At 35.3% G+C, this 25,344-nt stretch overlaps 1 protein-coding gene across 1 annotated transcript in view; it reads left to right on the forward strand.

Annotated features, from left to right (window-relative positions):
• The first annotated feature begins 876 nt into the window (after positions 1 to 876).
• pgs1 (phosphatidylglycerophosphate synthase 1) overlaps positions 877 to 25,344 on the forward strand; it is a 29,837-nt gene continuing 5,369 nt past the window's right edge. Inside the window, exons 1-10 of the mRNA XM_073828250.1 lie at positions 877 to 993; positions 3,957 to 4,158; positions 5,357 to 5,434; positions 5,897 to 5,993; positions 8,330 to 8,519; positions 8,735 to 8,913; positions 16,618 to 17,033; positions 19,181 to 19,256; positions 23,038 to 23,186; positions 23,800 to 23,964. Coding sequence (XP_073684351.1) covers positions 878 to 993; positions 3,957 to 4,158; positions 5,357 to 5,434; positions 5,897 to 5,993; positions 8,330 to 8,519; positions 8,735 to 8,913; positions 16,618 to 17,033; positions 19,181 to 19,256; positions 23,038 to 23,186; positions 23,800 to 23,919 — 1,623 coding nt within the window. The 5' untranslated portion in view covers position 877 and the 3' untranslated portion in view covers positions 23,920 to 23,964. The remainder of the gene's footprint in view (positions 994 to 3,956; positions 4,159 to 5,356; positions 5,435 to 5,896; positions 5,994 to 8,329; positions 8,520 to 8,734; positions 8,914 to 16,617; positions 17,034 to 19,180; positions 19,257 to 23,037; positions 23,187 to 23,799; positions 23,965 to 25,344) is intronic.

The following is a 25,344-nucleotide window of genomic DNA, read 5'->3' on the forward strand; positions in this document are numbered from 1 at the left end:
ATTCTAATGTATTCTAGCAGAAATGTTATTTTGATATAATATATATGGTGCATTACTTAATATTTTATTTGATTAAAAATACATTGATTGTATACGTTTTTTAGGTATACAATCAAATTAAAAATTATTTAGACACCAGATATAATTTTTGATATTTTTTACTAGTGGGTGCAGGACATTAAAGTTCATTTATGTAAGTGAGGATAGCAAATTAAAGTAAACTGTGACATATTATACCCCGAAATGCTTCATACAGTGAACTATCAGTACAATTGATAAACATGGGACCAAAAAATATTCAGACACTTTGACCTGACCTTGTTTTGCTTAAGTGTTTTTTCTTTAATTGCAAATGCAAACTTTTTACACCACAGACTGAACAAAATTAAACATTGCTTGGTAATTGGTGAACAAAGCACTTATAGTTGTGTAAATATTGTCAAACTAACAGTTGTCTGAATTTTTGGTTGATTGTAATCCATTACATAACTTTCTATCAAAGTTAACAGGCATTATCAAGATGCACACAGTTTAACTCTGAGTCCTTGTCATCTTTTATAACCATTTTATATACTATAGCGAATAAACTGTGATAAGGTGAGAATGTTTAAGGTGTCTGAAAATTTTTGGTTTGACTGTAGATGGCTACAGGTCAATTCAAATAGGCCTGTACATAAAGAAGGTGCAGCGTACAAGAGATAATGTAGCATTTTTATAATGGATAAAAACGTATAGAAAATGACAAACCAGCTTGTCAACCCTGCAGGTTCTCTTATTATAACCAGCCAACTTGTTTACACTACCACAAACGTCAGTCTCGGGCCGCATGTAGAGTATGTGTTAGATAAAGTTTTGACATTCAAAATGCAGTGAAAACATGGCGGCGCCCATGACATGGAAAAGACTTGTGTTCTCTGCGTATACTCCTGCTTTCTCCTGGGTTTTCACGAGGATAACAGACCGCTTTTTCAGGACAAATGAGCGGAGAAGAGGGTAAACGATAGCAGGCGTTTGCATTACACAAAGACAGTCGATAGAAATCGCGTAATAGTAAAGTCAAGCGTGTCAGGCTAATGCTAGCTTGTGGTTGTGTAAAGGAGAGATGTTAAATTCATGTGTAGTTACAGTTGTCGAAGTAATCTTGAGAATATGAGCCGTAAACATTAGGACAATAAAGATGTTTACTGCTTTTGTCGTGCTAATGTTTATTAGTTAATTTCCAGTAAACAGTATTATGTTCTCTTAAAGATATAGTCGACCCAAATATGCTGTTAAAATAAACAGTGACTCCTTCCACAGAAAAATGTAAGTCATGTAGATTTGGAACAGGATGAGGGCGATTAAATTATAATAGTTATAATGAAATAGCCTTCGTTTTTTTGGGTTATCTAACTGTTTAATGAGCTGTTAAACTGCAAGCTAGTTAGTGGGATAGTAAATCATCTAAATAACTTAAACTAAACAAACCGAGACTGCAAGCAGATGGTCAGATATGCTCTGTCAGAGGTTGCTTTTATTAAAATGATGTTATCTGTTTCAGGCATGTGTTATCTGACAGCTTAGCTGTACACCAAATTCATGGACACGTGTTCATGTTAACCAACAGATTCTTCCTTAAATTGTTTTTTTTTTCTTAAGGAAAATGTAGCCCTGGTTGGCCTTTAGTTTAATCAGATATTCTCGTGAAACTGCTGTTATAAGCCTTATTCAAGAAGCCTGGTTTAGAAAGCAGCCATTCACTGTAAGCATTCTTCTGAAAAGGTGGCTTTAATCAAATCACTTTTCAGTCTGATATAAGTGTAGACCTTTTCCTGAAATTTCCTAACTTGTTTAGGCAGATGTGATGTCCATAAAGGGCTTTGAAACATGGGTCTTGGATGGATCTGAGAGACGCAGATAGCTAACTTGTATAGATTTGTAAACTCACCCATGATTGACCTTCTCATTGTTTTACGCTCAGTCTCCACAGGGTCACAGCGTTCTCAGAGGCGCCTCTTTTCATTTTGTTTTCTCAGGAGTTATGTGAGATCTACTGTAGTGTGCGGTGAGACTCTGGGTTCTGTGAAGAAAAGCACCGTCTGGGTTGTAGAGAACTCAGAGTGACCTTGGTGTTTGGCAGTAGATCTGAGTGAAGGGTTGCAGTTTGAGACTTCATGCTGTGTCATACAGACCATATTACTGCCTTTGTCTTTTGGACACTGTTGCATTTGGAGCTGGACTTGTTCTGTTCTGAGTAGTTGGAAATCAAGTTTTGGTTTAGTTATTGCTTTTTCAGAATCACAACAACTATGAAGTGTACTGGTTTATACTGCACAGTCAAAGCAACTCTCTAACATTAGTTTTTGGTGTAATTGCTAATGAAATGTTAAAAAGTATTATTATTGGTTTCATTCACTGTTCTAAAAGAGGTCGCAAACCAAGATGCAACAATAAAGATTTTGTTTTCAGATTTCAAGTCAGATTTTCACAAATATGCACTACCAGTCAATTTGTTTTAAGAATTCTCTTCTGCTCACCAAGCATGCATTTATTTGATCCAAAGTAGAGCAAAAACAGTACAATTTTGAAATATTTTTACTATTTAAAATAAAAAATATATATATTTGAATATATTTTAAAATATACTAATTTTTTGCATCATTCATCCAGTCACATGGTCCTTCTGAAATCATTCTAATATTCTGATTTGCTGCTCAAAAAAACATTTATTATTATTATTATGTTGATTTTTTTTCAGGTTTCTTTGATGAATAGAATGTTTAGAAGAACAGCACTTATCTGAAATAGAAATCTTTTCTAACATTATAAATGGCTTTATCATCACTTTTGATCAATTTAAGCATCCTTGCTAAATAAAAGTATTAATTTCTATAATTTCTTTCCTTGTAAAAATGCTTTTGAATGCTATAGTTTATAATGTTACAAAATCTTTTTATTTCAGATAAATGCTGATCTTTGGATCTTTCTATTCATTAAAGAATCCTGAGAAAATATACTCAGCTGTTTTAAATATTGATAATAATAATAATAATAATAATAATAATAATAATAATAAATGTTTCTTGAACAGCAAATCAGAATATTAGAATGATTTCTGAAGGATCGTGTGACAAAGACTTGAGTAATGCTGCTGAAAATTTAGCATTAATCACAGGAATAAACATGTTAAAATATATTCAAATAGAAAACAATTCTTTTAAATAGTAAAAAAAAAAAATCACACTTTTACTGTTTTGCTGTATTTTGGATCAAAAAAATGCAGGCTTGATGAGCTGAAGAGATGTCTTTAAAAAACATTAAAAATCTTACTGTTCAAAAACTTTTGACTGGTAGTGTAATTATCATTATAAAATGTGTTAGAAAATGAAGAAAAAAAGCACTACAAATAAAGTAATAGTTTTTAAAAGAGCAAAAATAGCTGAAAATACACTGTAGTGTATCACTTTTTGAAATGAACATTTTAAATCAAATGCTCTTCTTCTGATCGTCTGCTTATCCAAGAATTCTGAAAAATCTTAAATCATACATTAAATATTCTAAAATTTTACATTGTTAATAGTAGGAATGACTTCTTGTACACCAAATTATCATATTTGAATGACTTCTGAAGGATCATGTGACACTGACAAATGGAATTTCACAATATTACTGCTTTTACTGTATTTTAGATAAAAAAAAATGCAGCCTTGGTCAGCATGAGACTTCCTTCAAAGTCATTAACAATCTAACCAACTCCAAACTTTTTATCAGTTGTGTATATTATGTTGTTTGATAGCCAACAGGAAGCAACAACCAAGCAACACTGTTCACTTACCAGATTTTACAATGTTTACTTAATACCATAAACTGAAACACTGCAGTGCATTGTGTACAGTGGAAGAGGTTTCACAGGTTTGGATTGTGATTAAAGGTTTTCTCCGCCTCTTATTTCTCTTTTACTTCCTGTCATCCTGTAGGTCCACTGTGCTGCTCTTGGCCCCTCTCCTGGCAGAGGCGGACTCAGCCCCCCTGGCCTCCTCCAGACCTCCAGGCTTCACTGGTGTTGAGGGCCTCCACTCTCGGTTCCACTGGATGGCTGATTATGTACCTGCTTTTAGGGTCCCTGGGGGCCGCATACGCATCCTTCACTCACCTGATGAGTTTTATCAGGCTATGAAGGTATGCTTTGAGTGTATAATTGTGAACTTACTGGGTGAAAGGCAAGTAATTGCACCTTCACAGAACTGTATTGCCGGTAAATATGACTATAAGGTTGTAAAACTGAAATCTCTGATATCTTATTAACAATAGATATTATCACACTCCATTTAGTGCCTTCCTATTTATATCATGTCATTGTAAAATATATTACCGGGATGATAGTTATGGGAAGATGAGGTTGTGTTTAATAAAACAAGTGGATTTGTGCCAAATGTTCATTCTAAACATCAGGAGATATTTAATAGGTTTTATTTTAATTTTGAAAAAGGTGTGTGTATGTATATATATATATATATATATATTTATATATTTATTTATTTATTTATTTATTTATATTTACATACACACACACACATATATATTAAATATTTATACAATATATGTATGCATATTTAATGATGTATATTTTATATATAATATATAAAGAAATATAAAATATACATACATATATATGAATATTTTATATATATATATATATATATATATATATATATATATATATTCAAAAAATAAAAATATGCATGCAAACAAACACATAATATTTTTAGAAATTATATATATATATATATAATTTTAAAATAAAAAATCATGTAAGATTAAAAAAGAAATTTTAAATTAAAATTTAAAACCTTTTTTAAAAAATATATTTTTTAATTAGTTTAAATATATTAAAAAATATAACTATATATTTATATTTATATTTATATATTTATATGAATATTTTATATACATTTAAAAATACAAATACATTTATAAAAATAGGTAAATTTTTAATATTTATATATAATATATATTATATATAATTTTTTAACCACTTTGATGTTGCCATGCAAAATAGATTTTAATTTTGATGTCTCTAAAAATTAATAAAATAATGTAATATTAAAAAAGATATTAAATAATATTAAAAAGTAATTAATTATTTATAAATATTTATTACATACATATACAGGAATATTTTAAATGTGTGTGTGTGTGTGTATATATATATAATCAATTTTTTCCATTTGAGAAGATTGTCTAGCTGTGTTTATGTAAAGAATACTTAAATCGTCTTGAATCATTTTATATCAGTTTGTTTTGTCATAATATAGCTTGTAAAAAGCTTTACTCAGTGCTTCTCATTTAGTTTGTTGGTTTTTTTTTGTTTGCCAAGGCTCGTATCAAGACAGCCAAGAGTCGTGTGGTGATGGCATCACTGTATCTGGGCACAGGACCACTAGAACAAGATCTCGTATGTAACCTGTCTGCACATACCAGTAAATAAAACATAGCTTAAAAGGGAAAAGGCTGTTTTTTGCCGTTGACTGTGGCCTGATCAAAAATTTTCCATAAGAGGAAGCTGCTCCTGGAAGTTTAGCATATCTCATCTTCTATTTTTACTGCTGTGAGATTAAGATGATCAGTTATAAACAGTAGCTCAAGTCAGATCTGCTAACATATTCTGAAAAATGACCTCAGCAGAATTTAATTTTGATCTGGTGGTGTTTGCTAAATCTCAATTTAAAGGTTGATTTTAATCACCATCTCAATGTACAATAAAGTACATTTCCTTGTTTAAATCAACATGCAAAACCAGCCAGACAAGCCATAAGGTTCCTACAGCAGGAGTAGAATCAAAATGAAAAATAGTGCAATACAGAACATTTGTAAACCCTAGTATAGTGTATTTATTGCCTTTCTAATTGTTTCGAAGGTTGATTGCATGGAAGAGGCTTTAGAGCGCTCACAGGAAGATCATGCACCTGATCTCAAAGTGTCTTTTCTGCTGGATTACACCAGAGGCTCAAGAGGTCTGTTTTTGTGTTTCTTTTACTCATTTCAAACACACACACACACACACACACACACACTCAGGCTTTGTTTGGACAGACGGCCGATGGCATATCCAACCCAAATCCTCTGAGTTGTTGTAGTCTGAACCACAAAAACATAATTGGTGATCCAATACCATCTAAATCACATCTATAAGTGGTTTTCACTCATTATGGTCACATTGGAATGAATGCTGAAAGAATGAGTGATTTCAGGCTCGCAGATGTTGATTACACTAAACGTGTGGATCTGATTTCATTAATTAAATGACAGTATAGACAATCAGTCCCAAAGATCAGGTTTCGAAAGCAGATCAGATTGTGTGCTGTGTGAACAAAGCCTCTCATTCTCACTTATTCTCAAACCTCCCTCAGTATTGTTTTTTTTTTTACTTCCTTTTACATTCTGCACATTCTGAACAGTCATAGCTTGATCTTTTCGATCGCTCTCCTGTGAAACCATCAGAAGGAAATAAAGCCTACAGGAAAGCCCCTGCCAATGTTCATTTCCTTTTGTCAACACTAACATGTATACGCCATTTCTATTCTGATATAGCTGCATGGGTGTAATTTTGGAGGATTTCCAGTTTAGTAATTATAGGTTAGAGTTCAGACCTCCTCCCTGTTTTTTTTTTCCCCATTTCTTTTACCTTGCAAACTGCTTGACAGGAACTGTTAGTCATCCCATTGACTGCTTTCAGTGTGCTGTACATCTCGCCCAATGATGTTCTAAGAATTCATAATCTAATATTTTGTGGTAACTGGAGCATCATATTGCAGCATAGAGCTTCATTTTAGTGGTTCAGGTTCTGCTTGATCTTCTGAAAATGACTCTCATTATGAGAGGATTATGAGAGGGTGTTCACAAAGAGAGAGAGGTGTGTTGGTGATTCCTAGCGTGAACGACTTTAACTGTTGGCAGTGTGTACAATATCACCTTCTATGCAAATGAGCAGTAATGTGATGGGGTCAGAGGGGGTCAAGGTCTTCTCAAAACAAATTTCTCCAATGACAGTGTATTCTTTAAAAAATGCTTAAAACATATACAGTTTAAGTCAAAAGTTTACATACACCATTGCATGATCTGCAAAATGTTAATTATTTGACCAAAATAAGAGGGATCATACAAAATGCATGTTTTTTTATTTGTTGTTGTTTTTTTTTTAGCACTGACCTGAATAAGATGTTTAACATAAAAGACATTTATAGTCCACAAGAGAAAATAATAGTCTAAAAGTTTACATACGCTTGATTCTTAATACTGTGTTGTTACCTGAGTTTGGTGATAGTTGTTCATGGGTCCCTTGTTTGTCCTGAACAGTTAAACTGCCCATTGTCAGGGTAAATTTGACTTATTTTGTCTTCTGGGAAACATGTATCTTCTGTAGCTTCTATTTTTTTTTTTTTTTTTTAAATATGGTATTTAGGCAAAATAAGAAAAATGTACACATCTGCATTCCATTCAAAAGTTTACACCCCTGGATCTTAATGCATTGTTTTTCCTTCTGAAGCATCAAGTGAGTGATTGAACCTTCTGTAATAGTTGCATACGAGTCCCTCAGTTGTCCTCGGTATGAAAAAATGGATCTCAAAATCATATAGTCGTAGTTGGAAAGGGTTCAAATACACAAATCTTGAAAATTAAAAATTTGTAGGACCTAAAGGATTTTTCTGAAGAACAGTGGGCAGTTTAACTGTACAGGGCAAACAAGGGACTCATGAACAACTATCACTAAACAAAACAACAACAACAAAAAAAACACAGCTTGGATCATTCAGGTAACAAACACAGTATTAAGAATCAAGCGTATGTAAACTTTTGAACAGCGTAATTTTTTTTATAAATTTAACTATTATTTTCTCTTAAAATGTAAGTTTATATGTAAATGTCTTTTTTGTGAAATATCTTATTCGGGTCAGTACTAAATGAAAAATAACATGCATTTTGTATTCTAAAGAAACTGTGGGATTCACAAAATGCTTGCTCTCGAAAGATGGCTCAGTACCCTGTTTATTTGGACCAGGTGGCTGTAAGTACGATTAATAATAGATGTTTATATTTTCAATCAACTGTTCAAAATACCAATCGCAAAAGACTGGGCCATCTGACCAATCAGAGCAGAGTAGGCTTGCGGCAAGGAGAGGTTTAGACAGACTGAATCTTGTGACTTGAATTGAAAAATGAGATGATATTAAATGCATATTTTGGAAAAAAGTAAAAGCATTTTTTTTGATGTTGCATGCATGTAAACCTATTTATTTATTGCACTGATTTATTGCTTCTTATTCCCTGTTTGTTATTTTTACACCTGAAGGTAAGCACAATTCCCGCACAATGTTACTGCCGTTGCTCCAGCGCTTTCCTGAGCAGATGAGGGTGTCCCTGTACCACACGCCTGACCTGCGGGGACTCCTTCGACTTCTGGTTCCTGAACGCTTCAATGAAACCATCGGATTGCAGCACATCAAGGCATACCTTTTTGACAACAGTCTCATCATTAGTGGGTGTGTACACATGCGTATGTCACCAATATATGTGTCACAGATAAGACGCATGTTTACAAATGTATGTTGTGGCGGGGTAACTAAAATATGCCTGCAATGCGAATACCATCAATTCTCTCAAAACATTTCCATAGGTATTGTTTCAAGGTTGCTCAATGGAGGTGGTGAATGTTGATCGCCCACTCTTAAGTGTGATATGATATGATCTCATACAGGGCCAATCTGAGCGACTCCTACTTCACCAATCGTCAGGATCGTTATGTACTTCTGGAGGACTGCGGGGATGTGGCTGATTTCTTTGCTGAACTCGTGGGAGCCGTGGGCGACGTGTCAATGCAGCTCCAGCCTGACGACAGTGTGAACATGATGGAGGGAATGGTACATCCCTACAAAGGCAAGTGGTTTTTAAAGGGAGGAACCTGTTTAAACAGAAGCTACTTCCTGAAATGTAAAATGACATATAAGACAATGAAAGGGGATTTTGATGAGAATTCCTTATAGCAATCATTTGCATATTCTGTCTACATTATTTTAGCTCCTGAAATGAGGAATTATGTAAAACCACATTACATGAGGTAAAATCCCAAACACATTTACAAAACTCGAACTGCAACTTCCTTAGCTTGGAGGCTGATTGTGAGTAATAGATTGTGGAGGATGCAGCTGACCACCATAATCTGATAAAACTACCATAACATGAGAAACACATAAATAAATACATACATTCCTGCCTACCTATATATGTTCATACAACAGTTCTTTCTTGTTCTCAAATCTGATTGGCTAATAAGAGTGCGATATTAGAGTCCAGTAGGACTCCAACAGCCATTTAGTTTGGAATTGTATCACTCCGCTTGCAGTATTTCTCGTAGTGAGTGTCATGGCGGATGCCCAAATTTACTATAATTTAAAAAATATTACTGTTTTTGTGTCACGGAATGTAGTTTTAAGAGGTTTTCAGGTGAGAATGTACTTGTTTATAGTTCAAATATGCAATTTGGTGATGGAACATTTTCAAATAGACGTTTTTGGACATGTGGTGCCTCATTTATATGTGGGTACGCACAGATTTGATTTTAGAGTCTGCGTGCGCTTAAATCTACATCAATGTGAATATTTATTGTGAATATGTGACCCTGGACCACAAAACCAGTCATAAGGTTAAATTTTACAAAACTGAGATATATACATCATATGAAAGCTCAATAAATAAGCTTTCTATTGATGTATGGTTTGTTAGGATAGGACAATATTTGGCCGAGATAAATCTATTTGAAAATCTGAAATCTAAAGGTGCAAAAAATCAAAATACTGAGAAAATCACCTTTAAAGTTGTCCAAATTAAGTTCTTAGCAATGCATATTACTAATCAAAAATTACATTTTGATAGTTTTACAGTAGGGATTTTACAAAAAATCTTCATGGAACATGATCTTTACTTAATTTCCTAATGATTTTTGACATAAAAGAAAAATCAATAATTTTGACCCATACAATGTATTTTTGGCTATTGCTACAAATATACCCCAGCGACTTAAGACTGGTTTTGTGGTCCAGGGTCACATATGAGATTGAGCTGAAGAATAAATTCTGTATCAGATACAGGTAATCACACTTGACCAGTCCACCTCTCTCTCATAATACTTAACTCTACATAATACAGTGAGCGTTTAATACAGTAATACAATAAGCTTTTTAATGAAGCAACTCAATGCTCCTTCGTTACTAGTTCTAGAGTGACGTTTTCTAATTAGTAATGGAGGCTTGGGCTCAGCTATGATTACCTACAGCTGAATCACAGCTGTGCTGTTATACAGCCATATCTCACATAGTTCGGTTTTTAGTCAGCTCCGATAGCCTTGAAGGCAGCGTGCCGACATATAGGGACGTTTGCTTCCAGGCTCCCGTGTTCAAGTCCCAGCTCGTGGATCTCTTTTGATCCCACCACCCTCTCTCTCTTAATCATCAATCAGTCTTTAATCATCTTGTCACTATGAATATTCTATATTTATTTCAAAAAAGTCCTGGCCCTATTAACTGCAGATTTGCAAAAAATATATACACTGCCGCTCAGAAGTTGATAAAAAAAAAAAAACTGAAAAAAACAAACAATAGAACTGCAAAATGTTATTACATTATAAAATAATGGTTTCTATTTTAATATACATTAAAATATGTATTTTGTGATGCAAAGCTGAATTTTCATCGTCTATTACTCTGGTCTTCAGTGTCACATGACCCTTCAGAAATCATTCTAATATGCTGATTTATTATCTATGTTGGCAACAGTTGTGCTTCCAAATATTTTTTTGGAACCTGTGATACTTTTTTCAGAATTCTTTGATTAATAAAAATTTTAAAAGAACAGCATTTATTCAAAATATAAATCTTTTCTAACAATATAATCTTTGCTATCACTTTTTGTCAATTTAACACATCCTTGCTGGATAAAAGTAAAAAAAATAAAGAATACAAACTTCTAAACAGTAGCATATATTGTTAGATTTCTATTTTAAATATTCATCTATTTTAAATATTTATTCATCGAAGAATCCTGAAAGAAGTATCACAGGTTTCAAAAAAATATTAAGCAACAACTGTTTTCAGCACTGATAATAAATCAGCATATTAGAATGATTTCTGAAGGTTAATGTGACACTGAATACTGGAATAGTGACGCTGAAAAATTCAGCTTTGATCACAAAAATAAACATATTTTTAATTTATATTAAAACAGAAGAACGTTGTTTTATATTGTAGTAATATTTCACAATATTACTTTTTTTCTGTATTTTTGATTAAATAAACACAGCCTTGATGAGCATTAGAAACATATTTAAAATACATAAAAAATCGTACTAATCCCAAATGTTTGACCAGCGGTGTATATATTTTTTTCACATTTTGTTTTGTTGCAGCATTATGTTAAACTGTTTTAAATTATTTTTTCCCCACATCTGTTTACACTCCATACACCATAATAATGACAAAGCAAAAAAACAGATTTGCAAATTTTACAAATTTATTAAAAATAAAACACTGAAATAAGTACATTGCATAAGTATTCATACCCTTAACTCAGTACATAGTTGAAGCACCTTTACAGCCTCAAGTCTTTTTGGGTATGACAAGCTTTGCACATCTGCATTTGGCAATTGTCTGCCATTCTTTGCCTCACTTTTTCACCTCTCTAGCTCTGTCAGCTTGGATGGGGGCTGGCAGACATTTTATAGAGTCCTAGTTGTTCCAAATCATCTTCCATTATGGATAATAGAGGCTACATGCTTCTGTGAACCTTCAATGCAGCATATTTTTTCTGAACTCTTCCCTAGATCATTGCCTTAATGCAAGTCTGTCACTGAGCTCTACAGGCAGTTATCTTGACCTCAGGACTTGGTTTTTGCTCTGATATGCATTTTCAGCTGTTAGACCTTTTCCGAGAGGTGTGCGCCTTTCTAAATCATACTCATTCAAATGAATTTGCCACAGTTTAACTCCACTCGAAGTGTAGTAACATCTAGAAGCAATATGAATGCTCCTGAGCTAAATTTCGAGTGTCCCAGAAAAGGGTATGAATACTTAAGCAATGGGATCTTTTCAGTTTTTTATTTTTAAAACATTTGCACAAATGTTAAAAACCTATTTTTTGCTTTGCCATTATTTAGTAGGGAGTGTAGATTGATGTGGGAAAAAAGTAATTTAAAGTAGTTTAACATAAGGCAGCAACACAACAAAATGTGAAAAAAAAAAAATGTAGGGGTATGAATAATTTCGCAAGGCACTGTATGAAAGTAATAATAATATATATTTTATTCATATAATATTATATAATATAATATTAAAATTCAATGCCATGGACACTTAAACTGAAGATATAACAGTTTTTGTAATAAATGGAGTATTCTGTTTACCTAATTTTCCTAAGAATGCTGCTTATTTGCATATACCTGCTGAAAATAAGGTCAGTGGCGTAATTTAAGCGAACAAGGCACAGTGCTACATCATTTCATACATCACTTGGTTAAAATGGACTGTGTGGATATAATATCTATTATTTATTAAGAGCATCCTTGATTAGGTGCAGCTAGACTGTCTAAGTGCAAGTGATCAAACAACACCATCAGCATTTTTTTTGGCAATGAAAGTATTCCTGATAAGAAAAAATGAGTGACACATGTGGTTTCCATCCACTCTGACATACATGAATCAGAGGTTATGATGGTAAGTCACTCATTTCCTTGTAACACCAGCATTGTGGTAACACTGAGTAACAGGAACCTCAGAGCCTGCTTGCTAGCCCCAGGTCTCTGTGATGCTGAGCCTCAGCCCTGACTCGGTGTGTCTTACGGTCCCTAGGCTCAGCGAGTGAATGAGTGATTATGCTCATTCAGCTTCGGTCCATATCCGTAACCCAGCGCCGTTCGATGACATAATTGTGGTGGAGCGGGGCCACAGTTTGTCACAGATCCCAGAAATAGTGCAATGATGTCACCTTGCTGGTGGTAAGTGATCTGTGCTGGGAGGGTAGGAAAGGAGAGATGCAGGAGGATGATAGGTTCGGGAAGGAGCTATTTGGACCTCGATACAGTCCGTCAAGACAATGAGGTCAACGGGAAACGATGGACTGATAGCCAACAGCGAGAATAGTGATGTATGACGGTAAAAGGAGGACTAAATGCACTTGAATCAGGGTGACATTTCTTTATGCAACTCATCGGCGACAGCGTACGCACGGCAGAAAAGCCTCGTCTTCCAGTAAGAGTTACTAGAGCGCTGGTCCATTGAGAAGCTTATCCGCTGAGTCGGCAGTTCGGTCCTACCCCTGTATCTCCAGTAATTGGATCCCACAGTCTGTCGGTAAGAGCCGCTGAACTTTGTGGCCCTGTTAACTGGATGTGTTTGGACCTCTGAGGCCTGGAGGCTTGGGGTGGCTGGCTTTGCGTCTGTTGGGAAAGCCCCTGTATCCCGCTTCAAAGAGCCGTTTATTTGTTCTCCGCCGTCCACACATATTTGCAGAGGCTTTCGCTTTTTCTTGTTCTCTGCATTTAACAAACAGAGCATTCAGAGCGCCCTTGCTGCGCATTTTCTAAACTAACCAAATAAGCACAGACACCATGGAGCAGGAGACTTCTGCCATACATTACCAACATGCAGCATTCTGCCCTGAAGCTAATTCATTATTTACAGATTATCTCTCTTGCTATGACTCACCGTGGCACATTATGTCTAGCAGAGGCGCCAGGGTTTGACAGAGCGCCTTTCCAGACGGTCAGCAGTTATTGACCCGTGTCTCTGAGGTTTTGATCATGCATTTGCAGGATCTCGCATGAGCAAATACCTGATTGAATGGATTGGATTGGAGGGGAACGGATTGCGTGTCATTTCGACTGCATACCGGTTTAAATAAGTGTGAATGTAAACATCCTGTTAAGATCAGTTTCTTGTGTTTATCTTTACTGTCAGGTATTTGAACTTGATTGACTCTGATATTTCAAAGCACCTTTTCAAAACCTATTGAGTTATGCATATATGCTAACTGAAATAGAACCTCTTTAGTCACTTATGTTAAAGGATCTGCGCAGGCAGAAACCTCTCACGTAAAGCATGTGGGAGACTCATTGGTATTACAATAGTTTGTTGCAAAGCTAACACAGTAGTATTTATGCTGCTGTTCAAAAGTTAAAGAAAAATAATATTTCCGTTCAGAAAGGACGCATACAATCAGAAGTGGGAGTAAAGATATTTATAATGTCAGAAATGTATGTTTCAAATAAAGGCTGTCACAGTATGTAGCACAGCAAAAATATTAAACAGCAAAACTGTTTTCAACAATAACTAGATAAAAAAAGTTCGTCAAGACAAACTTTAAGTTGGCTTGAGAAAGCCGGACCAGAAAGTTTGAAAAGTTTATTAAAATTTAAAGGAGTTTAAAGAAGTTGAAAAGGTTTAAAGAAGTCTGAAAAGTTTAAAAAGTTTAAAGAAGTTTAAAAGCAAGTCACTAGTATGTTTCTAACATGTTTCTAGCATGTCTAGCATATTTGCTAGCATGACTAACATGTCACTGGCATGTTGCTAGCATTGTTAACATGTTCTTAGCATGTCGCTAGCATGGTGCTAGCATTATTAGCAAGTTGCTAGCATGTCACTAGCATGTCACTAGCTTATTGTTAGCATGATTAGCAGGTCACTTGCATGATTTTAGCATGACTAGCAAGGATAGATAGATAGATAGATAGATAGATAGATAGATAGATAGATAGATAGATCAGTTTGAATGAGTTTGATTGATGATTGAGTCTCAAAGGATTCTGGGAGTTTTGACAGTTGGAGTTTGAAAAGTCTTGGCTCATTTGAACATTCCGTCAATGTAAGTCTATGGGATTTTTCCCATTTTTAATCGTTAGTTTTAGGAAAACCGTTAGTCCGATCAGTTAGAAAAGATATAGCAACTCGAGTCAGACCAGTTTGAAGATCTGAGCTGAGTTTGGAGTTTGTAGAGTTAAAGCTCTAGGGGGAGTAGCATACAGAAAATTTTGGATAGGAAGAAGAATAATAAGAATACGTTTAAATAGAATATCAGTAAGCTGGCTTTCTCAAGCCAACTTGATAATAAAAAATGTTTCCTAAGCACCAACTTTACATAATAGAATGACTTCTGATGTAACACTGAAGACTGGAGTAGGTGATTCTGAAAATGTAGCTTTGTTTCACAGGAATAAATGACATCTTAAAATATATTGTAATAGAAATGTTTATTTGAAATTGTACTAATGTTTCGCTGTATTACTGTTTCTACTGTATTTTTGCCCAAATAAATGCATCCTTTTTATAAAAAAAACATTAAAATCTTACTTACCCCAAAGTTTTGAACAGTAGTATAACAAGCAAAAATATGTACTGTAGTACAGACGTCACATAAAATAGTCAAATTGAACTTTATCAGTCTATTTTTATTGGTATTTGTCATTAGTGAAGGAAATAATGATGTAATTGTTTTCACTGATCTCACCACAGTGCATTATGGGATTATCTTCTCCATAAAAGACACAAGTGATTGTCCAAAACCTAGTTTTTGGTAGTGTTAATTTTGTTAACGAAGACTATGACTAAAAATGTTGTTGGTGAGCTTTTTTCCCATGAATGACATGAAGACAATAAGGTCAATAAATGAAAACTGTTAGTATATCAGCATGCAACATTGTTGACGATCAAAGTCAAACTAAAATGTCGCTGAAAATAGAAATTTAATCTCTTCTTTTTTGGTTAAAAAAAGAGGAGACAAAATCTAACGACTGCTGTACATGCCTCCACTACGCAAGCTTTGTTTGCGGTTGCCAGATATGAAAAGTTCAAATTCTTAAATTAAAGCTTCGCTGTTAAAAGGATACATTTTCGACCCAGTGTTCTACTTAATTTTTCCAATCTGGCAACCATGTGCAAATGCGCATGCTCGCTCTCAGTCACGTCTACGATGATCTAAAAACACGACAAACTGCCGCTGTGCGTTCATTTATAAATCCCTTGCGCCTCATGGAAAGTGCAATATTTTTAATTAAATGTAAAAATTTATTAAAGTGACAAGCCGTTGCAATTATAATATTGAGCAAAATTATTTTTTTAATAGTTTCATCATTATACAGCATGACGAAAAGTTCTTATTGACTAAAACTACACTAAAATGTTAGTAGATATTTACTTCAAGTTTCCCAGACAAGGCTTAAGTCCAGTCCCAGACCAAAAAGTAAGCCAGAGCTGTTTCAACTGAAAGAAACTTGCACTGATTGATCTTAAAATATATGAATGCCTTTGTTTTGTTTTAAGATACATTTATAAAAATTATTTAAATGTTCTAATTGAACTATGGCCTAATCATAGCTTAGTCTAAGCGCTGTCTGTGAAACCAGGTCGACTAAAACATTTGACGAAGGATTTAAAATAGCTGACAATATTAACACTAGTTTTTGGAACAGCTGTGCTTGAAATGCTGCTTATGTAGGCAGCGCACTAGGTTTTGGAATACAGCCTAAATGTATCTGATATTTAAGTGGTTCAATAGAGTTGAGTGTTCTAAGATGTGGTCTGTCTTGTGGTCTAACAGGTAACAGAGCGGATTTTTCTGCGTCGGCACAGAGACGGATCATGGAGGTGGTGAACACGGCCCGCGTCCGGCAGAGCATGCTGGAGGAGGAATGTTCGGAGCTCCCTGACTCGGACGAAACGGTGCCAATTGACACTTGGATCTTTCCACTTGTGCAAATGAAGCCTCTGGGCATTCACCTGGATGAACAAGTGACCAAACGACTGCTCATAGAGGCAGGTGGAGACTCGGTCGTCTACCTTACATCGGGTTACTTCAACCTAACGCGCACCTACATGCAGCTGGTGCTGGGTGCAGCAGCAGACTACCGAATCCTCATGGCCTCCCCAGAGGTTAATGGCTTTTTTGGAGCCAAAGGAGTAGCAGGAGCTATTCCTGAGGCCTACGTTCACCTCGCCCGACAGTTCTACAATAAGGTGTGCTTTTTTTCTATGGTTTAGCACAGGGCTGGGCGATATGATGCATATATACCTGTGTTGACAGAGATGAACACTTGAGTGTAGACAGCTGAGCTATTTATAAAAGGAGCAATTTAGTTTTATGTCAAGTCGTGCCACCCACGTCTATTGTGGACAAGATTTGACTATAGGTTTTTACGGTTGCCAGGTAGCATTACAAATTGGCACATTAACATATACAGTGGTGGCCAAAATTATTAGAACACTAGTATTTTAACCAGCTAAAAATTATTATATATTTTGCTGTAGTGTGTCAGTAGGAAATATCAGTTTACATTTCCAATCATTCATTTTGTCATTAATTGTAATAATCCAGTGAGGTTTTTGTTTGCACAAGGAGTCTAACAACAGCCAGAGATCTGATCTCACCATCATCCAGTCTGTCTGGAATGACTTGAAGAAATAGAACAAACTGAGACAGACTAAATCCAGAAGAACTGTAGCAACTGCTATCTCCAATATGCTCCAAGAAACCTACCTGCAAAGCTACCTCAAGGTGCAACTAGGGCAAATGCTCCTGTAAACGCAAATGATGGTCTTACCAATTGTTGTTTTATTTTAGTTAATAGAAGTTTAAAGTTAAAGACAATGTATTTTTGACAGCATCCTCATTTTACAGCATTTTTACACCTAAAACTTTTAACAGTATTGTAGCTTTGCAGGTAGGTTGCTTGAAGCATCTTGGATACATTGCCACCGTTCTTTTGGATTTAGTCTGTCGCACTTTGTTCTGTTTTTTCATGTCATTCCAGACAGACTGGATGATGGTGAGATCAGATCTCTGTGTGGAGCACTGGCTGTAGTCAGACTTCTTGTGCAAACAAAAATCTAACTGGATTATTACAATTAAAGGCAAAATGAATGTTTAAAACTGTAAACTGATATTTCCTACTGACACACTACAGCAAAACAGAGAAATAACTGACTTAATATTTTTTAGCTGGTGAAAATACTAGTGTTCTAATACACCACTGTAATTCAACCGAATTGTATTGCATATAGTATCAGCTATTTTATAACCAACAAAAATATTTATAACAAATTACCTTTTTACTTCTTTTCTTTTTATTAAGCTGTTTTTGTATTCATGTTAAACCTTTTTTTAATGAATTATCTTGGGTTTGCATCCCAAAAAGTATTTGGTTCTAGATTATCAAATTAAGATTGCAGTATATCATGATATACAGTCCAAAAGTTTACAGTCTGGGTTTATAATGTTTTTGAAAGCTGCGTTTTTTTTTTTAAATACAGTAAAAACAATAATATAATGAAATATTATTTTTATTTTAAAATAAAAATTTCATTTTCACAAATAAGCATACACATGGTTTTTTTACCTCTTCTAATTTTCTGATATATTATCACAAACACACTCTGCATTATAAAAACTGGTAAAACTTAAAAGCTGAAACAATGGCATTCTTAATACTAATTCCAACTATTCCAAATTATATTCAAGTCATTCTATTTAAGCAACAGCAATAAAGTATGTATTACGACATAGAAGTTGCGTAAGTGCATTTATTCAGCAAACTCAATCACAAATAATATAGTGCAGATCCATTTTTGGATTTATTAGAGTTAGTCACTGTGAATGTTTGATAGCAGTTTTAGTCTTAGCGAACAGTGGAAAGCTGTATTATACTTTTAAGGGTGTTAGAAAGAGCGTGTGTAAATGGTTGCCAGGTTGCGAAGTTAAAGTAAAAAACAAGGCAGAACATTTTAAGAAAGAAGCGCTAATAGGAGGATTTCAACTTTTGACATCTGGCAACCCCAAGTAATAAAACTTGGAGGTCTGTGTTTTTTTTTTTTTGTTGTTGTTGTTTGTTTGAAGAAAATATAGAGAAACTGTGGATAAAGAGTTTTTATTAGTGTTTAATGATGTCAGTGAAATCTCGGCTTGGAAAAATAGTCGTCAACGAATGTTTTTCATTATAGTTTTCTTGTTCTGTGGAAGGGGCTCTGCAGCTATAAATCCACTAAATTGACAAGTTCTGAGTGTTGCTTTTCTGCTACTTCATAACCTTAATCGTTTTGTTTCAGTGTTCATTGTTGTATTGTTGGTTTTTCACAAACTAAAACACTCTGCATCCTGTTCGTTTCAGGTTTGTCAGCTGGGTCAACAGAGTCGTGTCCACTTACATGAGTACCATCGTTCTGATTGGACATTTCACGCTAAAGGTAGGTGTTTATCTTCTGCACTGTTTTTTTTTAAAGCACTGAAGTGGATCAGCCCAATTCCCAAAAATTGGGTGTAACAGGAAAGCTCATAATTTAATGCGCCGAGCAGGTTTCCCAGCACCTCTGATTGAATAGCCTCAGAGCTCTTCCTGGACAGTTTCAGGACACAGAGGCTGCCAGACACATGTGATGTTTTCTCTGTAAACCAGAGGTATGCTTTGGCCACGTTTTCTGGCTGTTGTTGACTGTTAAGCTATTTCAGCTTTACTGTTTCAGTATGTTATTTAAGACAAATCAAATGCACCCCAGAGCCAAAAGCAACTTGATCGCCACAATGTTATTTCTCAACCTGCTGTCGGTGTTTGTAACTGTGAGCGATTTTTAGTTGGCTTTAAAAATGCATGAAATCATTATAAATTTGATGTGGTTTTCATATGGCATTAACTGAGTATCAGCCCCTGACCTGAAGGGACAGAATAAAATAGTGACGCCTGGAGAAAAATAGCGGCTTGACAAACCTGAGCAGCATCAGTGGAATTCAATTTCAGGCTCCTGTTGAGAAGTCTGGCTTATTAGATAAAGCCTTGTCATGCCGTCATTTCTTGTAAACAGTGGAGTTGAAGTGGGAACAGACAGGGTGCCGAGGTCCCCGCAGCTGAGCTAGAAAGAGAATCAATGAACAATTAGCTGCCGTTTTACCGCTGGCCTTCAACCTACACGAGGCCCGCACGCCACCTCAGGAAAGAGACAGTGAGGTGGACTCAGTTAAGCCCTTTTCACTATTTGCCATGACGTAACTACACCTTTCTTTCACCAAAAAGTATGTTTTTCCATTGGCAGCCATTCAAAATTGGCAGCAAGCAGGTTGTTTACTTCAAGTGGAGTCACATGCCAAAATGGTTGTGGTGAATGTTCAAGTTCACAGCTCAAAGAACTTTATTATTTTGTTAATTATTATTTTGTTAAGTGTTCATGTGTTAAAAAAGGTGTATAAAGCACAATCAGACAAAGCAACACATATATAACATAACATTTATCAAGTAAACAAATAAAAGGCAGGGTAGGTGATTTGGCTCAAAAACATTTTTGTTAAGCTGGTTGAAAGTCACTTCACACCCTGATTGCAATCACTGAATTAAAGGATTAGTTCACCCCTGAATCAAAATTTCCTGATAATTTATTCACCCCTGTCATCCTGTCAAAAATAAATTAAGGTTTTTAAGGAAAACATTACAGGATTTTTTTTCATATAGTGGACTTCAATGGGGATCAATGGGTTGAAGATCCAAATTGCAGTCTCAATGCAGCTTCAAAGGGCTCTACATGATCCCAGCCAAAGAATAAGGGTCTTATCTGCTGCAGATTTTTTTATTTAGTACTGCCCTGAATAAGATATTTCACATAAAAGACGTATAGTTCACAAGAGAAAATAATAGTTGAATTTAAAATATAAATTTATAAAATACATTACTTGATTTTTAATACTGTGTTGTTACCTGAATGATCAACAGCTGTTTTCTTTTGTTTGTTTGTTTGTTTAGTGATAGTTGTTTATGAGTCCCTTGTTTGACCCTGAACAGTTCTTCAGAAATTTTTTCAGGTCCCACAAATTCTTTGGTTTTTCAGCATTTTTGTATATTTGAACCCTTTCCAACAATGACGGTAGGATATTGAGAACCATCTGTTTACACTGAGGACAACTGAGGGACTCATATGCAACTATTACAGAAGGTTCAAAAGCTCACTTATGATCCAGAAGGAAAAATAATGCATTAAGAGCCAGGGGTGAAAACTTTTGAACAGAATGAGGATGTGTACATTTTTCATATTTTTCATTTAGTACTGCCCTTCAGAAGCTACAGAAGATACTAACCCAGAAGACTTTTCCCAGAAGACAAAATAAGTTAAATTTACCCTGATCTTCAAATTCAAAAAGTTTTCACCCCGGCTCTTAATGCATCGTTTTTCTTTCTGAAGCATCAGTGAGCATTTGAATCTTGAATCTTCTGTAATAGTCCCTCAGTTGTCCTTAGTGTGAAAAGATGGATCTCAAAACTAACATTGAAATATTCAAACACACAAAAATGCTGAAAAACCTGAATTTGTGGGACCTGAAGGATTTTTCTGAAGAACAGCAGGCAGTTTAACTGTTCAGGAAAAAAACAAAGGGCCTCATGAACAACTATCACTAAATAAAAAAAATACAGCTGTGGGTCATTCTGGTAACAACACAGTGTTAAGAGTCAAGCATATGTAAACTTTTAAAAAGGGTCATTTTTATAAATTCAAATAATACTTTATCTTCATGCGTTATGTAATCATGATGAAAAAGTCACGGGTGGGTAGTTTTTGACTGAAAAAAAGAAACATGAACACCTTGGATGACATGGGGGTGAGTAAATTATCAGGAAATTTTAATTTTGGATTGAACTAATCCTGTAAGTGCATTTGTATTTATTTATATCTTTTGTGAAAGGCGTAGGAGCATAAAATGTTCATCATTCCTTGGTCCGAGGGCAACATTAGGCTGTCCTACCTGTCAGTCAACGTATGTATTTGCAGAACGTTCCATTACGCTCTTGCAGACCAAGCAAGAATAGAAGGTGTTCATTATTGTAATATTATGCGCTTTGTACTGTAATGTTTTCTCACCAGTGAAAGAGACATGAGGTAATCTGCATTCAACACTCCACCAATGCCGTCTCTCGTCATGTCGCTGGTTAGCCTTTAGTCTGCCAGTGTGTGTCCATGTGTTTTGGAGGAGCCATGGCTTTGGAGAGTGAGCTGCAGAGAGAATAGGATCTTGTGCTTTCAAAGCTAGCTTGCTATTGCTAGTCTTTCCGAAATCATCTACCATAGCTTAAAGTAAGAATCCAATTTAGTGTCCTTAAAGTGCCAAAACAAGTCGGATCGATTGCACTTCCTTTAAAAAAAAATGCTGTTAAAAAAAGTCTCTAACTGTATGCTCACTAAGTCTGCATTTATTTAATTGAATTAAAAACACTAGTTTAATGAAAATGATTCAAATTTGAAATAACTCTTGTAAAATATTTTAAAATATACTTTAGTCCTGTGATTTCTTGAGTCTTCAGTGTCATGTGATCCTTAAGGATACATTCTAGTTAAAAGCAGTTGCTTTATATGCTTTATATTTTTGGAAGCATTTTTTAGGACTTTTTTTATATATATATCATTTTGTGTTTTCTTAAATTGGTTTGAAATATAATTAAACTTAATCTAAGTGTAAAGGCATTTATAATCATGTATAAAGGCTAATTGCTGGATTTGCGTGCATGAGGAAGTCCTCGGGAATTCATTTTAGAGGATTCCCGGCAGTTGTGTTACCTGATATGCAGCTTTCATCAAGAACACTACCTCAGGCCAGGGTGGTTTTGTTTGGCAAGTGTTTGAAGTGGCAAGTAATTCCTGCTACCTATTAATAAACATATGTTTGGCTTGTGTACAGTACATCATTTGATTGACACTTTGTTTTGATTTTTTCTCTCCTTTAGTGTGTAGTTGCGCATTGTTGACTGTGGAAATGAAATATGTTTTGTTATATAGCCACCACACCTTTTAAAACTCATGTGACCAGGAAACACAGATCCTGACACTGTCAGCTGCTTTAAAGCATCTGCCACATCTGCATATTTGTGAATGTGGAGGCACCAATATTATTTTTAGAACAGTTCAGTCATAGTAAACAAATGAAACATTGTATTAAACATTACTGCTCTGAAATATTACATGTCAGGTTATTTCTTCCACTTTTTAATCACAGGTCTGTGGTACTACGTGGAAGGAAGTGACCGCCCTTGCCTCACTCTCATTGGCTCCCCGAATTTCGGCTATCGCTCTGTGCACAGGGATCTAGAGGCGCAGATTGCTATAGTAACAGAGAATGAGGAACTCCAGATGCAACTGCAACAGGTTAGACTTCCTCTGCAAGACTGTTTCCTAAAGTACCCCATCATGTAACCCATAAATCTTGGGTCGCGATGTGTTTTAATAGCTGTTAGTTCTGACTGTGATATAAATGGCTGGTCATTTTATAAGGGCTTACAGGAAACATAGCTGTGCTCAACACATTGTATCAAGTGATTTGTTTTATTGCAGTCAAAACAAGATAATGAATGTAGACCAGTTTATGTTATCACCCTGCTCAATGAGTCTTTAATGGCCACCATATTATGATTATTGATTATGGATTGTCCATAACGCTACAGCTTTTCTTATACTAGCCAGCAATGGAGTTTATCTTTTATGTCATATCTCAAACTGCGTTACACATAAAGGATATGCCGTAACCATTCATCTTTACCGGTTGTTCTGGGAACAGAGGTTACAATAAATTCTAGTTAATTTGAATGTCATCAGTTTTTAGTTTGTGAAATGTAATATTCCTGTAATCTTCGCTTATCAGGTGATGAAAGATCATCTCTGCAGTAACCCTTACGAGAAAAGCACTGAGATGACATAACACTTGAGATAGAGAGATTTTAAAAAGATTGCATAAGTGAAATCTGTTTTCTGTGTTGTCCAGGAGCAGGAAGTGTTGTACCAGAGCTCGACGCAAGTATCAAACTCCACGTTTAATCAGCCTGACCGCCATGTAAAGCTGTGGGTGAAACTGGTTACTCCACTCATCAAGAACTTCTTCTAAAGTTCATTAGGCCTGAGGTGATGGATATCTCACTGTCGGCAACAGGTTGGTTGCTGACATACCTTTTGAAGGCACACAGAAGATCAGACATATTGTAGTGTTAGTGGTAGTTTCAGACATGAGCAATTCCTCCTGGAAAATCCATCTTAAGATGGTATCTGCATTTTGGAATACAGAAGCCAGTTATTAGCCAGGCCAAACTGGTTATTATCTGGTCTAAGCTGGGGATTTGCTGAACCAAGCTGGTCATTAGCTGGTCGATCACCGACCTTGTTCCAAAAACCATCTTGACCACCTTAAAGTCAACGTGAACCATATTTACGTCTTAATACTTGCTTCTGGTCTTATTCTGAATGATTTATTGGTGGCTGTTATTCCAAACAAAACAATTTCATCCTAATCTTTCATCAAATGTAATAACTTGCACTTCCTGTTCCTCTTCTAGTAACGTCACTTAGGCTGAAAGGGGTTTGGGCAATGTTAACCTGACAGCTCAACAAGCTATTTAGGCTCTGTTTTGGTGGTAACACTTATAATGAGGTTGTAATCGTTGACATAAAATGAATGTTGACTTTATTTACAGCAATCAAAATTATTCAACCACCCAGAGACACTGTGGTACTTTACAAATACAAGCTTTTATGAAGATCCAGGACTTTGATTGCATTTTTAAATCACTTATGTTTATGGTAGGGAACAAACTTGTCTTAAAACACAATTAAGCCTTTTGAGAAACAATTTAAAAAAAAGAGCTTGGGGTGTTACACATACATACATTTTAGACCATGCATGTGCTGAATTTGAGTAGCAAATATGGCAAAGTCAACGGAGCTCTCACAAAATCTATGGAGAGAAAGGCTACATGAAGATTTCCAAGACATTAAAAGTTCCTAGACACAGTTGGTCGCCTTAATGCTTAGTTTAAAATGTGTTGCACCTTTGAGGGTGTTGACCAAAAAAAGCACAATATCATAAAATGTTTGATCAGAACAACTGGGGAAAAACAGTTGTTGTACAGCCAAAGACTTGCAAGATGACCCAGCAAGTAGAGAGAAAAAAATTCAATGCAGAGTATAAGATGAACACTAGACAAGTATGGCCTGTTGAGGCATCTTGCCAAGTACAACTCTTGATCAAGAAGAACAAAAAGGCCATCTTGAACATGCTAAGGTTCATTTAGACATGTGGAGTTCTGGAAAAATGTTTTATGGAGTATTGTGACCAAACTTGAACTTTTTGGAGCTATGCATCAGCGGTATGTCAGGTGCAAAAAAGGCAAAGCTTATAAGCACAAGAACACCATATTTATAGTCCTGTTATAGGGTTGTTTTACTGTAGCAGGCAGGAAGAGGAAATCATGACTGTATGAAGTACATATGGATTTTAAGGAGTATCAGGCCATTTTGGCAAGAATTGTGAAGGTGA

This window comes from Garra rufa, chromosome 22 (assembly GCF_049309525.1).
Source record: "Garra rufa chromosome 22, GarRuf1.0, whole genome shotgun sequence".
NCBI lineage: Eukaryota > Metazoa > Chordata > Actinopteri > Cypriniformes > Cyprinidae > Garra > Garra rufa.